This window comes from Penaeus chinensis, chromosome 9 (assembly GCF_019202785.1).
Source record: "Penaeus chinensis breed Huanghai No. 1 chromosome 9, ASM1920278v2, whole genome shotgun sequence".
In the NCBI taxonomy this organism is placed as follows: domain Eukaryota; kingdom Metazoa; phylum Arthropoda; class Malacostraca; order Decapoda; family Penaeidae; genus Penaeus; species Penaeus chinensis.
The window spans coordinates 23,264,461-23,281,219 of record NC_061827.1 but is presented as its reverse complement, the minus strand read 5'-3'; the positions used below and the strand labels follow the sequence as shown (position 1 = coordinate 23,281,219).

Below are 16,759 nucleotides of genomic sequence, written 5' to 3'. Positions count from 1 at the left end.
CAGCTGCACGAAAAGTGTTTCCTGCCGCTGACGTCCAAGGACGCAGACTGGTGGAATCCTCTTCGATGAAGCAGCTGCCTGTCTTGAGGACAGTTTCCTCGCTTCCTACATCCTCCGCCGCCCTTCGCACAGATTATCCCAGCGTTTACAGACGTGAAGATGAAGCCCAGGAGAATTTTGAAACTGACTTTTCAGTCAATCTAGTTTGTTTATTTCGTTTTTTTCTACCATATCTATTCATCTATATCTGTTTATCCATATATCTACCTACATATCTATCTATGACACGCACACACACGCATACACACAAACACATATATATATATTATATATGTATTTATATGTATATATGTATGTATGTATGTATGTAGATATCACACACACACACAAACACACACTCACTTATATATATATCTTTATATATTATATATGTATATATATTATATATACATGTTTATATATGTGCGTGTGTGTGTGTGTGAGTGTGTGTGCGCGTGTGTGTATTTATGTATGTATGTATACATAAGTTTGTATTTTTGTATATATACATACGTACCCATTAGTTTAAATAATTTTCTTTCTATATAATGTTCACTTTAGACTGGTTTTTTTTTAGTTATTCTCATGTCTTTCTTCAAAAGAAATCGATAAAAACTGAAAACAAGATCCCTCTCTCTCTTCCTATATGTAATTTCCTATTAAGATTTCTATAGTTTGTTGGTCCACACACAAACATACACAAACGCACACTATAGCCATATACATTAATTTCTCTCTCTCTCTCTCTATATATATATGTGTGTGTGCGTGTGTAATATATATGTGTATATATATGTACATATACACTTGATTCATTAATCAATTTATTATGGATACTTTTATTGATGTTATTCTCATTATTGTTAATATTATTAAAGTTATGTCATTGTTTTTATCATCATTTATCATTATCATAACTATCATCAATACAATAATCACCTTCATTATAAACGTTGCATATATCATCATTATCACAAGCGGTATCATCATTTGCACTAATTCATTTATATTTATAATTCAGTTCATTTTGACTTTACTGATAATTCTTCCATTAATATTATTATCATTGTTAAATCTACTATTATCATCATTATCATCTTTATTATAACTATTGGTATTATTTCTTATCATTAGCTTTACTATCATAAGCATCATTATTATTGCTATCACCACTACTGTCATCACCTTCATTAATACCGTTGCTCTTATTAGCATTATCATTATAAATGTGAATATCATCATCATTACCACATTTAGCATTCAATTCATTGTGACTTTCTTTTTTAAAATCCCGCCATTAACTTCTTTTCAACAGTTTTGTTATGTGCAAATGAACTAAGGTACCGACATTTTCGGATTTTGGCTAATAAAACACATCATACGTGAAACAAATGATTATAATCTATCTCCGTGGGTGATATGCGGTGCCTTTGTGCATCTGAGCTACGTGATGAAAGTTGATACCACAGGATGATTTGTTTAAACCATTGTATTTTTTTATACACCGTTATATTTTAGCATGGTAGTTCTATAAATGAAAATAATGTCCTCGTTCTTGATTTACTTTAGATTCGTAATTTAAAGTTTGCTGAAGAAATGAACTGAAAGGACAGTGAGTATGACACTGATTTCCTTATACCATCCATTCACAAAAGCAAAAGTGACTCATGTAAACTGCCTGGTCGACACTCACAGGGAAAAGGCATCAGATCAGGCAGGCGCTGCAGTGGAAGGGATGAAGGCTGCGGCTGCGGCCTTGTACTTGGCGACCAGATTTGCTACTGCAGGAGGCATGGCTGGAAGGAGGAAAAGAAGTTAGTTGAAAGACTTCCTGGTTCTCTATTATTATTATAAAAATGTAATAAAAGACACATTGTCGCCAATAACTAATTCTATGAAGATGCACTCACTTGGAGGTGCGAGGGGGGCGGCCCCTGGAGTGGGCACGACCCCTGGGGCGGGCGTGGTGTGGAGGGCGTTGAGGGCGTTGATCTCCTCGGGCGTCGGGATGAAGGCCTCGATCATGGCAAGAGAGGGGATCATCGGGGCAGCTGGAGGAACTGATTTTTGGGAAGATGCATTGCGGAAGGATTATGACAGAAGAGGAAAGGGATAGAATAATAAAAAGAAAACGACAAAAATCAAATGATTATGGAAGGCTTTGATACTGCTAGGCTAAGGCGATTTGTGTATTATTTAGTGAATTTAGAACATTCTGAGATATAGAGGCAATTTTTATCCGACAAACTGATGTCTTACATGGTGATATTTAAGTATTGAAGCATGGTCTGGGAAATGAAAACTGGTAAGAAAAGACGCAGCAATGATAAAATGTAACAAAGAAGAAATAAAATTAAAGATTTCAGTGATCAAATAGATATGAAATAAACTGTCAAGTATACACGCGTCGATACAAACAGGCGCAGACTTACCTGGAGCAGCTGCAGGTAAGGCAGCAGTGACAGCCAAAGTGGCAGCGAGACACAGCAAAGCAACGGCCCTCATTTTGTGAAGATCTGATGACAAAAACCCGGTGAATGATTATAAAAAATATCGCAAATTAAACCATTTCATTTCCGCAGTTATGAGCGACTGATTTCTTTACGGAAGGTAAAATATAAGACAACAAAACGTCTCAGCAGAAAATGGAACCAACGGAGGAAATGTGATTGACAAGAGCGAGAACACATTCGTCTCCTGACTTACCTCGGCAGCGACTAGAGAAACAGGACTGGCAGCTGTCGCAGAAGAGCGGCTATATATACATATGCTGAGGTTCCGTGACAACACAGGCGTTAAAGCGACTTTTCAAGGATTATAGGAAACAAACGCTCACACGCGCGTACGCATTAGTTTATCTAGTAGTGTGGTTTGTATGTGTGTGCACGCATCAAACATATCAATCTACCTAACTAACTATGTATGTATATATGCATGCATACATACATACATACTACACAAATACATTTATATATATACATATATATGCACACACACACACACACACACACACACACACACACACATATATGTATATGCATATATATATATATGTATATATATATACATATATATGTAAATATATATTTATATATACATATGTATACACATATACACAAACAGATATATATATATATATATATATACATATACGCTATATTTATGTATATATGAATATATATACATATCCGCTATATTTATGTATATATGAATATATACATATATACATATAAACACACAAGTATGCATATATATGTATATATCTACACACACACACACACACGCATGCACAATTTATCTATCTTTATCTATATTTATAATGATACATACATACACCCACATCCACGTATATATTAATACACACACACATGCGCACCTATGAATCTATCTATCTATGTATATGCCTTTCACTTTGTAAGACTCTGAGTATTGCTGATTTCTTAATCTACGGGAAAAAAATCCAAGAAATGTCTTTGTTTGTTGTCACTACCTTCTCCATTTCACTATTGCAGCGCCCTTAAACACTAATAACTCTTAAAAAAAATAGATATCAGGAACTAGGGTCCATTTTTTGCGATTATTATTCTTGTGCGTCAATTCTAACACCAAGAGCGGGAGATAGAACAACGATTATTGCAGTATTTTGATGAATGTTTCCAATGCTCTTGTTAATGCGTTAAATGTACCGTTAATGAGATAAAATTCACTGTACAATGAAATCTCTAACCTGTGTTGCAAAGGATAAGGTTTGGTTTTATTGTGAGGAAGATCATATATTTTTTCAGGAAATGAATCGAATTAGTGCTAGGGTAAGGGGAATAGTACAGGCGTCTTCTGTACGCGTCATAAAAGTTCATTCCAGATTAAAGTTAATCCAAATCCACAGTACTTGCACAGAAAAGGCAAGACACTGCCGCGAGTCAATGCGATCATCAGTAAACCTGCTGCTTTACATGAAAAAAGCGGGTATCTGTGTAATGGCAATCAGCATTCACCCTCTACAGGTTTCCCGTTATAGGCTAATGTTGATAACGAAACGTTTACTACAGAGGAAAAAAAAAAAACATATGCATACATATATGCTATTATTATATCATGCTAATATACATATTTGTCAGTATAATAAACTTATATAAATGGCTTCAAATACCCTATAAATATTATAGACAACCGAAATGAAGGTGACAAACAAAAATGAGATGCTCGTAATACCAATTTATATTCGCGGAAATTTTCTCCAAGGGCTCTTTCTCCCGTGTGATCGCGGGGCACGAAGAGGGAAGTTTTTTTTTAGGAAGTTGCTAGCGAGGATCATGATAACACATGTCTTGGCGGGTTTGAAGTCCCTATAGTTTAAAGAATCAGGAAGTTTGTATTTTGAATATGAAACCTAATCGTGGTTATTAAAAGCTTTCTTTTTTATTTGATTAATATAGTTCATAAGTTGGGCATGTTTTCCAACTTGGAAATAACATTGCAGTTCTTGTGTCTGTAAACTCTGGAATTTTCTGTGTGATTTTCTTTTCAATGTTGGGAGATATTTGCAGTTTTCACAGACTTCTTTGACAGGAAAATGTCAGAATTTATTTCGTTATTGTTTACTATAAATATTAGGGGGCAACTCAACTCCATCTTTCTATGGAGTTGATGATGTCATGTATCAGTAGATGACCGCTGGGATTAAGAGCTTAAAAGTAAAGTCTGGCCCGGAGGGGAATTCAAAGTTAATCTTGGACACTGCTATTGCCCACTAGAGATCTTTAATACTAGATGAACTTCTATGGCGCATGTCTATGATATATACAGTATATAAGAGGTATATAGAATGGCAGGTGGACAGAAAGGAAACCAAATCATGAGTATGATATAAACTTGCTAACAGATTGAAAATTTTGATCATTAATTAATATTAGAAATGACATTATTGTATTGTGTATTAGTTCCTTTGCTAGAGAAAAAAAGAATCCTATTTTGGTTAGTTTGTCTTTGCTGATTAAATATGAAACCGAAAGATTTCACGACTTGCTAATTGCTTCGGAACTTTTAAAACCTTATATTCGGTTTTAAAGTAAAAAAATTATAGATGTGAATGTGCTTATTTACTCAAATACTTTCATCTGTTTGTGATTTTACTTTAAATTGTCCCACTTCCCACTTCCCCTCTACTTATGAGGACAATTTAGTAAAGGTAATATTTGAGAACTTCGATTCACTTATTTCAGGGTAAATTCGGACTTCAATTGGCAAAATTTTATCATTTAAAAATGTTTCTCTCTCCTCTTCAACTGTTTTTACAGTGAAGTAGTTTAAATCCTTACGGGGAAAATTATACTGAAGGAAGGACGATTTTATAATATCAAGGATTTAAGTCTCAAAGTTCATCACAGCAAATACGACTAATGATTTATAAAACACGAGTTTTCCTTTAATGGATAAGAAAAAAGTTGAATTTCGGATCATTTTCTTTATTCAGCATAACAGGAGCGAGAGACTAGGGGGAAAAGTCCTTTTTTTTATTTAGCGCCGAATCAAACTTAAGACTAAATTATCAAAATTAGGGTGAGTTTTGTAAAGTGCCCCATGATAGTCACAGGGAAAAGGTATCAGCTCAGGCAGGCGCTGCAGTGGAAGGGATGAAGGCTGCGGCTGCGGCCTTGTACTTGGCGACCAGATTTGCTACTGCAGGAGGCATGGCTGGAAGGAGGAAAAGAAGTCAGTTGAAAGACTTCCTTGTTCTCTATTATTTTTATAAAAAAAAAGTAATAAAACACACACATTGTCGCCTATAACTAATTCTATGAAGATGCACTCACTTGGAGGTGCGAGGGGGGCGGCCCCTGGAGTGGGCACGACCCCTGGGGCGGGCGTGGTGTGGAGGGCGTTGAGGGCGTTGATCTCCTCGGGCGTCGGGATGAAGGCCTCGATCATGGCAGGAGAGGGGATCATCGGGGCAGCTGGAGGAGGAAGGAAACGAACAGGGACTCTCGAAAGGTTCATGCATTTTTTGTAAACTTATTTTTTATTATGTTTATTATTATTATTATTTTGTAAAAGGATGTAACAGAAGACGATGGGACGATGATGTTTAGCAAAACAAAGAACGAAAAATTAAAGAAAAAATAAATTAAAATAATATATATTTATGCATAGATATGAATATATATCTATATATCTATACCGATATCTTTCTATCTGTATATATATAATTGTATATGGGTATTATATATGTATATATATGAAGTATAAAACTACTTAAAGCAAGTCTATCAGGAAAACTAACCTGGAGCAACTGCAGGTAAAGCAGCAGTGACAGCCAAAGAGGCAGTGAAACACAGCAGAACAGCGACCTTCATCTTTAAGTCTGAAGATAATAGAAATTCGGTATCTAATTATCCATTTCGAAAAGTCGCCATATTTTTTTATGCTTGCTTCATTGGCCACGTAATTATGCGGACGACTAAAGATACAAGGAGCGCAATGCACCTTGTTAGGTACACCAAATTTCAAATAAGAAGAAACTATACTTCCAGATAACTTTGAAAAGAAATGTTTAAACTTCAAAAGGGCAAAAGTTTAGTACAGTATAGTAGCAGCCACAAGAAAGCTATCTTTTAAAATCAGTATCTAAAAATAACTTATTTTATGCGTTTTGGAAAAAGTGATCAAACCCCAGAAAAGAGGGACATACCAGAGTGAGAACACTTTTAGCGCTTCCAAAGCCGATCTACCTCGGCAGCGATGTAACAGACACTGATTTACGTCACAAACCTACATTTATATATGGGCAGACGCTGAGGCTTCGTAATCTCCCTTTTTAAGGATTACCAAAATAAGCACATGATGTCTACACGCAAGTTTATGGGCACGTGGAGGAGGAAAGTTTTCTGAATGTGAATACGAAATATGTAAATTACATTTAACGTGTTACTTATGTGTAATTTGTTTCTTTTGTGTGCGTTAATGTATACATGTATATATATATATATATATATATATATAATACACACACATACACATATATTATTATACACATATATAGATACCTGTATATCAATTTATATATCTATTTATATATAGATATGTATATATGTATATGTATATACATACATATATGAAATATATGTATGATATATATAATACCTATATATGTGATATATAAATGTATATATATATACATATATACATACATATGTATATGTATATACATATATATATGTGTGTGTGTGCGTATGCAGATATAAATATATATATATATATATATAATGTACAGATAAACATATTCATACATGCTGTTACGGCTAGTATGTCACGAAGAGAGTTCCGGGGAAGAGCAGCTCCGCTGAACTCTAATTCTCCTAATGCTTTTGCCACAATCATAGGCGAAAAATCGAAACAATGATGCGGCCTGATTTTGAATGGCTAATACCACGATACAGCTGTCCTTGCGTTAAAGCACTACTAGTGATTGTCAAGTTTCCTCTTGTTCATTCACTGATGTCATTCATTCTTCATTCTTTATTACGATACTCATTAACGTCGTTAGCTTGTCATTACGTTAATTCCTTCATTCATTTATCATGTCTCACTGTATTTTTATCATTCAGTTATAAGTACTTTCAAGTTGCCAGAATGGTTAAGCAGCAGTTCCAAGGGCAAAGGAGTGTACCAAATAAATAGAATTGAATATAAAAATGAAAGCAATTATAAAAAAACAAATGAGTATAGATAGATATAGATATATGAATGAACAGTTAAAGAAATCTCTTTCTCTCTATATATGTATACACACGTGTGTGTATACATATATGTATACACACAGACAGATGTATATATATAACATAATATGTATATATATATATGTATATATATAGTTTATATATATACACATACATCTATATATCTATCAAATATATATACATATATATACCACACACACACACACACACACACACACACACACACACACACACACACATACACACACACACACACACATATGTGTGTGTGTTTGTGTATAGATATATATGTATATATATGTATACACATATATACATATATAGGACTGTATGTGTGTTAATATAAACACACACACACACACACACACACACACACACACATATATATATATATATATATATATGTTTATATACATACATATGCATCTATATAAATCAAATATATATACATATATGTAACACACACACACACACACACACACACACACACACACACATATATCCTGGTTGTTGTTGTGGCCACTTGGCACAACAACAATGTCTTCATATGCCACCAGTCGGGCACTGGCCATCAGATAGAGTGGTCAGCTGCACGAAAAGTGTTTCCTGCCGCTGACGTCCAAGGACGCAGACTGGTGGAATCCTCTTCGATGAAGCAGCTGCCTGTCTTGAGGACAGTTTCCTCGCTTCCTACATCCTCCGCCGCCCTTCGCACAGATTATCCCAGCGTTTACAGACGTGAAGATGAAGCCCAGGAGAATTTTGAAACTGACTTTTCAGTCAATCTAGTTTGTTTATTGCGTTTTTCTCTACCATATCTATTCATCTATATGTTTATCTATATATCTACCTACATATCTATCGATGACCCACACACACACACACACACACACACACACACATATATATATATATATTGTATATGTATTTATATGTATATATGTATGTATGTATGTAGATATGTAGATATCACACACACACACAAACTTATATAAATATATATAAATATATATCTTTATATATTATATATGTATATATATTATATATACATGTATATATATATATATATATATATATACATATATATATATATATATATATATATATATATATGCGTGTGTGGGTGTTTTCAGTTATTCTCATGTCTTTCTTCAAAAGAAATCGATAAAAACTGAAAACAAGATCCCTCTCTCTCTTCCTATATGTAATTTCCTATTAAGATTTCTATAGTTTGTTGGTCCACACACAAACATACACAAACGCACATCATAGCCATATACATTAATTTCTCTCTCTCTATATATGTGTGTGTGTGTGTGTGCGTGTGTAGTATATATATGTATATATGTATGTGAATATACACTCGATTCATTAATCAATTTATTATGGTTACTTTTATTGCTGTTATTCTCATTATTGGTAGTATTATTAAAGTTATGTCATTGTTTTTTTCATCATTATCATTATAACGTTATTGGTATCATTTATCATTATTATAACTATCATCAAAACAATAATCACCTTCATTATTATCGTTACACATATTATCATTATATCAAACGTTATCATCATTAGCACTAATTCATTTATATTTATCATTCATTTCATTTTAACTTTACTGATAATTCTGCCATTATCATTGTTAAATTTACTATCATCATTATCCTATTTATTATAACTATTGGTATTATTTCTTATCATTAGCATTACTATCATAAGCATCATTGTTATTGCTATCACCAATACTGTCATCAGCTTCAATAATACCATTGCTCTTATTAGCATTATCATTATAAATGTGAATATCATCATCATTACCACATTTACCATTCAATTCATTTTGATTTTCATCGTCAAAATCCCGCCATTAACTTCTCTTTAACATTTCTTTTTATGTGCAAATGAACTAAGGTACCGGGATTTTCGGATTTGGGCTAATAAAACACATCAATAAATGATTATTATCTATCTCCATGGGTGATATGCGGTGCCTTTGTGCAACTAAGCTATGTGATGAAAGGTCGATACAACAGGATGTTTTTTTTTAAACCAATGTAATTTTGGGAGATTTCTACACCGTCATGTAGTAGTTCTATAAATGAAAATAATGTCCTCGTTTTTTATTTACTTCAAAGTTTAATTCAAAGTTTGCTGAAGAAATTAATTAGAATGACGGTGATTATAATACTGATTTCCTTCTACCATCCATTCACAAAAGAGAAAGTGACTCTTGTAAACTGCCTGGTCGACACTCACAGGGAAAGGGCATCAGCTCAGGCAGGCGCTGCAGTGGAAGGGATGAAGGCTGCGGCTGCGGCCTTGTACTTGGCGACCAGATTTGCTACTGCAGGAGGCATGGCTGGAAGGAGGAAAAGAAGTCAGTTGAAAGATTTCCTGGTTCTCAATTATTATTATAAAAATGTAATAAAAAACTGACACGCACACACACGTTTGCCGCCTATAACTAATTCTATGAAGATGCACTCACTTGGAGGTGCGAGGGGGGCGGCCCCTGGAGTGGGCACGACCCCGGGGGCGGGCGTGGTGTGGAGGGCGTTGAGGGCGTTGATCTCCTCGGGCGTCGGAATGAAGGCCTCGATCATGGCAAGAGAGGGGATCATCGGGGCAGCTGGAGGAACTGATTTTTGGGAAGATGCATTGCGGAAAGATTATGACAGAAGAGGAAAGGGATAGAATCATAAAAAAAGAAAAAAGAAAACAAAAAATCAAAAGATTATGGAAGGCTCTGATACTGTTAGGTTAGGGCGATTTGTGTATTACGAGTGGAAATCATTTAGTGAATTTAGATATTCTGAGATATAGATGCAATTTTTATCCAACAAACTGATGTCTTACATGGTGATATTTAAGTATTGAAGCATGGTTTGGGAAATGAAAACGGGTAAGAAAAGGCGCAGCATGATAAAATGTAAAAAAATAAAATTAAAAATTTCAGTAATCAAATAGATATGAAATAAACTGTCAAGTATACACGCGTCGATGCAAACAGGCGTAGACTTACCTGGAGCACCTGCAGGTAAGGTAGCAGTGACAGCCAAAGTGGCAGCGAGACACAGCAAAGCAACGACCCTCATTTTGTGAAGATCTGATGACAAAAACCCTGTGAATAATTATAAACCATTTCCTTTCGGCACTTATGAGTGACTGATTTCTTTACGTGAGGTAAAATATGAGACAACAAAACGTCTCAGCAGAAAATGGAGCCAACGGAGGAAATTTGATTGACAAGAGCGAGAACACATTCGTCTCTTGACTTACCTCGGCAGCGACTCAAGAGACAAGACTGGCAGCTGTCGCAGAAGAGCGGCTATATATACATATGCTGAGGTTCCGTGACAACACAGGCGTTAAAGCGACTTTTCAAGGATTATAGGAAACAAACGCTCACACGCGCGTACGCATTAGTTTATTAGTAGTGTGGTTTGTATGTGTGCACGCATATGTATATATGTATATATGTATATATATGTATATATATGCATGCATATATACATACATACATACTACACACACACATATTTATATATATATATATATATATATACACATACATATAAATCCATATATATGCACACATACACACACATACATATTTATGTATATGCATATATATGTGTATATATACATATGTATGTAAATATATATTTATATATACATATATATGCACACATACAGACAAACACAGATATATATATATATATATACATATACGCTTTATTTTTTATATATATGAATATATACATATATAAACACAAAGGTATGTATATATGTATATATACACACACGCATGCACAATTTATCTATCTGTATCTATATTTATATTGATATATACAAACATACATCTACACACACACGCGCGCATATATATATTCATATATATATCAATAAACACACACACATGCACACCTATAAATATATATATATATATATATATATGTATATCTATATCTACCTATCTATATATATGCCTTTCACTTTGTAAGACTGATTATTGCTCATTTCTTGATGAGCAGAAAATAATCCAAGAAATGTCTTTGTCTTTTTTGTTGTCACTACCTTCTTCATTGCACTAATGCATCGCCCTTAAACACTTGTAACTCTTTAAAGAAAGATAGATATCACGAACTTGGGTCCATTTTTTGCGATTATTATTTTTGTCCTTCGATTCTGGTATTTGAAACACTAACATTTGAAGCGGAAGATTAAAACAACGATTATTTTAATATTTTGATGACTATTTCCAATGCTCTTGTCGATGCGTTTTATGTACTGTTAATGAGATTTAATTCACTGTACAATGACATTGCTAACCTGCGTTGCAAAGGATTAGGTTTGGTTTTATTGTGAGAAAGATCACATTTTCTTACGAATTAACGCTAGGGTAAGGGAAATATCATAGGCGTCTTCTGTACGCGTCATAATAGTTCCGGATTAAAGTTAATCCAAATCCACAGTACTTGCACAGAAGAGGCAAGACGCACTGTCAGGCGCACAAGTCAGTGCGATTATCAGTAAATCTGCTGATTTACATGAAAAAGCGGGTATCTGTGTAATGGCAATCAGCATTCACCCTCTAAGGTTTCATATCATAGGCTAAAGTTGATAACGAAACGTTTGCTCCAGAGGAAAAAAACATTTATACACACATATATGCTATTATTATATCATGCTAATATACATGTTTGACAGCACAACTAAAATTATATAGATGGCTTCAAATACCCTATAAATATTATACACAATCGAAATGAAGGTGTTAAGTTAAAAAAAGATACTCGTAATACCAATTTATATTGGCTGGAGTTTTCTCCAAGAGCTCTTTCTCGCGTGTAATCGCCGGGCACGAAGAGGGTAGTTACTTCAGGAAGTTGCTAGCGAGGATCATGATAACACATGTCTTGGCGGTTTTGAATTCCCTATAGTTTAAAGAATGAGGAAGTTTGTATTTTGAATATGAAACCTAATCGTGATGTTATTTACAGTTTTCTTTCTTATTTGATTAATATATTTCATAAGTTGGGAAAGTTTTCCAACCTGGAAATAACGTTTTCTTTCATGTGTCTGTAAACTCTGGAGTTCTCTGTGTGATTTCCTTCTGTTTTCTTCTTAATGTTGAGAGATATCTGGAGTTTGAATATCCGACAACTTTCAAAAATATATATTGATGACTTTTCACTTAAATTTTGACCTGAAAATGTCAGAATTTGTTTCGTTAGTGTTTACTATAAATATTAAAGGCAACTCAACTCAAACTTTCTATGGAGTTAATTATATCATTATGTGTCGGTAGATGATTGGTGGAATTAAGCGCTTAAAAGTAAAACCTGGCCCGGAGGTGAAATAAAAGTTAATCCTGGACACTGCTATTGCTCACTAGAGATTTGGATTAAACTTTAATACTAGATTAATTCTTATGGCTTGTACAGAAGACTTCTTATGATATCTACAGCAATATGTAGGATAGATAGAATGATATGTAGATAGAAAGGGAACCAAATCATGAGTATGGTATAATCTTGCTAAGAACCAGATCAAATATTTTAATAATAAAATAATATCAGAACTGACATTATAGTATTGTGTCTTATAGTTCCTTTGCGGATTAATTTAATAGTTAAGGGAGGAGTAAGAAACCGAAAAATTTGAAGACTTGCTAATTCCCTCGGAACTTTATAAACCTTCTATCCGATTTTAAGTAACATTTTTCAAAATGTGAATGTGCTTATTTTCTCATCTGTTAGTGATTTTACTTAAAATTATTGCAATTTTTCCACTTCCCCTTCTACTTAGTAAATTCAGACTTCAATTGGCAAAATTTGAACATTTGAAAATGTTTCTCTCCTCTTCAATTGTTTTTTATAGTAAAGTTTATATAGTAATTTAAGTCTCAAAGTTCACAGCAAATACGATTAATTATTGAAATGATAACACGAGTTTTTATTTTATGGATAAGGAAAAAAGTTGAATTTCGAATCATTTTCTTTATTCAGCCGTAATAATTATGCTGCATAACAGGAATGAGAGGATTGGGGGGAAAAGTCCTTTTTTTCTGTGGCGCCGAATCAAACTTAAGACTAAATTAACAAAATTAGGGTGAGTTTTGTAAAGTGCCCCATGACATTCACAGGAAAAAGGCATCAGCTCAGGCAGGCGCTGCAGTGGAAGGGATGAAGGCTGCGGCTGCGGCCTTGTACTTGGCGACCAGATTTGCTACTGCAGGAGGCATGGCTGGAAGGAGGAAAAGAAGTCAGTTGAAAGACTTCCTCGTTCTCAGTTATTATTATAAAAAGGTAATAAAAAAAATTACTTACACACACACTCACACGTTTGTCGCCTATAACTAATTCTATGAAGATGCACTCACTTGGAGGTGCGAGGGGGGCGGCCCCTGGAGTGGGCACGACCCCGGGGGCGGGCGTGGTGTGGAGGGCGTGTAGGGCGTTGATCTCCTCGGGCGTCGGGATGAAGGCCTCGATCATGGCAAGAGAGGGGATCATCGGAGCAGCTGGAGGAACTGATTTTTGGGAAGATGCATTGCGGAAAGATTATGGTAAAAGAAAAAGGGACAAAATAATGAAAGGAAAAGAAAAAGAAATCAAAAGATTATGGAAGGCTCGGGTTAGGGTTACGAATGGAAACTATTTTATTGAATTTAGAGATTCAGGGATATAGATACAATCTTTATCCAAAACTGTTGTCTCTCTTATGTTGTTCTTTGGGTATTGCAGAATGATATAGGAAATGAAAACTGGTAAGTAAGAAAAGATGCACCAATGATAAAATGAAAAAAAAAAAAAAAAAAAAAAATAGACATTTCAAAGACAACAGAAATGAACTAAACTGTCAAGTATACACGGATGCAAACAGGCGTAGACTCACCTGGAGCACCTGCAGGTAAGGCAGCAGTGACAGCCAAAGTGGCAGCGAGACACAGCAAAGCAACGGCCCTCATTTTGTGAAGATCTGGTGTTAAAAACCTGGTGAATAATTATAAAAAATATCGAAAATTAAACCAATTCCTTACGACACTTATGGGCGACTGATTTATTTACGGAAAGTAAAATATAAGACAACAACCGTCTCACCAGAAAATGGAACCAACGGAGGAAATTTGATTGACAAGAGCGAGAACACATTCGTCTCCTGACTTACCTCGGCAGCGACTCAAGAGACAAGACTGGCAGCTGTCGCAGAAGAGCGGCTATATATACATATGCTGAGGTTCCGTGACAAAGACGTTAAAGCGACTTTTCAAGGATTATAGGAAACAAACGCTCACACGCGCGTATGCATTAGTTTATCCTGTAGTGTGGGTTGTGCGTGTATCCACCTACCTCTCTATCTACCTATCTATCTATCAAACGCACACACATGTAAATTGTATAAATATATATACATACATACATACATACATACATACATACATACATACATACATACATACATACATACATACATACATACATACATATATAGTGTGTGTGTGTGTGTATGTGTGTAAGTATATATATATGTATATGTATATATATCTATGTACAGAGGGAGGGAAAGAGAAAGAGAGAGAGAGAGAGAGAGAGAGAGAGAGAGAGAGAGAGAATCAGACAGACAAACACAGAGACAGAGAGAATGAGAGATAAATAAATAAATAGTTATAGATATATTACAAGATTATGTTGCTGACCTAGCAGCCATCCTTACACTTTTTTTCAACTATGGTCTTACAATTATCTCGCAGTATTAGAAAAAAAACGAAAGGAATTTCAACATATTTTACCTCGTACGTAGGTTATAAAAGAATCACATCATCTTTACTAAAAGGCGAATATCCTCATGTTTACTGGAGGGAACGAAACATAATATCCATAACAAAAGCTGCTCCAGATGAGTTAATCGGACATTTAGTAAAGTACGTCACGTCGAGCTGGCTTTTGATAAATAGGAAGGAAAGAAGCCGTGTGATCTCCTGTGTCGTCCCTCTCGCCACGCGCTCCGTCTCGAGGCGCTTATGTTTCCACCTATCTCTGTCGGTCGCTCGGTCTGCCTGCCTCTCTCGCGGTGTTTCGCTCTATCTGTCTTTCTGTCTGTTTGTCTGTCTGTCTCTCTGTCTCTCTGTCTCTCTGTCTCTCTGTCTCTCTGTCTCTCTGTCTCTCTGTCTCTCTGTCTCTCTCTCTCTCTCTCTCTCACTCTCTCTCTCTCTCTCTCTCTCTCTCTCTCTCTCTCTCTCTCTCTCTCTCTCTCTCTCTCTCTCTCTCTCTCTCTCTCTCTGTCTCTCATACACACACACACTCATATGTGTGTTTATATATATATATATATATATATATATATATATATACATATATATACACACAAACACACACACAAATATATGTATATATATACATACACATGCATACACACATATATATACATATAAATATAACAACATATTTATGTATATATACACACACAATTATATGTATATATGCATATATATATATATATATATATATATATATATATATATATATGTACACACACACACACACACGCACACACACACACACACACACACACACACACACACACACACACACACACACACACACACACACACACACACACACTCACACACACACACGAGTGCTTGGGTGTATGTGTCCGTTTGTTTGTACATGCATGTGTGCAAGCAAGCGCGCGTACGTATGTGTGTGTGTGTTGGTGTTGGGGTGTACGATTGTTTAAGCACACAGAGTGGCAGGGAGTAATGAAATATTTGGGTAATACTTTTAAAAAATACAAATTGAATTTTAAAAAATAGAAAACGTTATGAACATTCTGTGTTTTGGCACCATAAACCGTAAAAGTTTTTATAACTTTGTGCCGTAGATTTCAAATAAAGACAAAAAATAATTCCCGTGAACGTATTTCTGTGGCAGCTTTATCTGCATTGTATATACAGATACACACACACACACACACAC

The 16,759-nt window shown here is 34.9% G+C and overlaps 3 protein-coding genes across 3 annotated transcripts; all 3 read right to left on the bottom strand.

Annotated features, from left to right (window-relative positions):
* Positions 1–1,587: 1,587 nt before the first annotated feature.
* LOC125028535 (PPE family protein PPE2-like) lies at positions 1,588–2,561 on the bottom strand. The gene is made up of 3 exons (XM_047617902.1): positions 2,472–2,561; positions 1,950–2,099; positions 1,588–1,835 (listed from the first exon to the last, which is right to left on the bottom strand). The coding sequence occupies exons 1-3, from the start codon at positions 2,542–2,544 to the stop codon at positions 1,750–1,752; spliced, it is 309 nt and encodes a 102-aa protein (XP_047473858.1). The 5' UTR covers positions 2,545–2,561; the 3' UTR covers positions 1,588–1,749.
* A 7,259-nt stretch (positions 2,562–9,820) lies between these two features.
* Positions 9,821–10,889, bottom strand: LOC125029268 (PPE family protein PPE2-like). Its single transcript, XM_047619161.1, has 3 exons — positions 10,798–10,889; positions 10,264–10,413; positions 9,821–10,134 (listed from the first exon to the last, which is right to left on the bottom strand). The coding sequence occupies exons 1-3, from the start codon at positions 10,868–10,870 to the stop codon at positions 10,049–10,051; spliced, it is 309 nt and encodes a 102-aa protein (XP_047475117.1). The 5' UTR covers positions 10,871–10,889; the 3' UTR covers positions 9,821–10,048.
* Positions 10,890–13,762: 2,873 nt separating this feature from the next.
* LOC125029267 (PPE family protein PPE2-like) lies at positions 13,763–14,769 on the bottom strand. Its single transcript, XM_047619160.1, has 3 exons — positions 14,676–14,769; positions 14,161–14,310; positions 13,763–14,024 (listed from the first exon to the last, which is right to left on the bottom strand). Exons 1-3 carry the CDS (start codon positions 14,746–14,748, stop codon positions 13,939–13,941), a joined length of 309 nt encoding a protein of 102 aa, XP_047475116.1. The 5' UTR covers positions 14,749–14,769; the 3' UTR covers positions 13,763–13,938.
* Between the last annotated feature and the right edge of the window lie 1,990 nt (positions 14,770–16,759).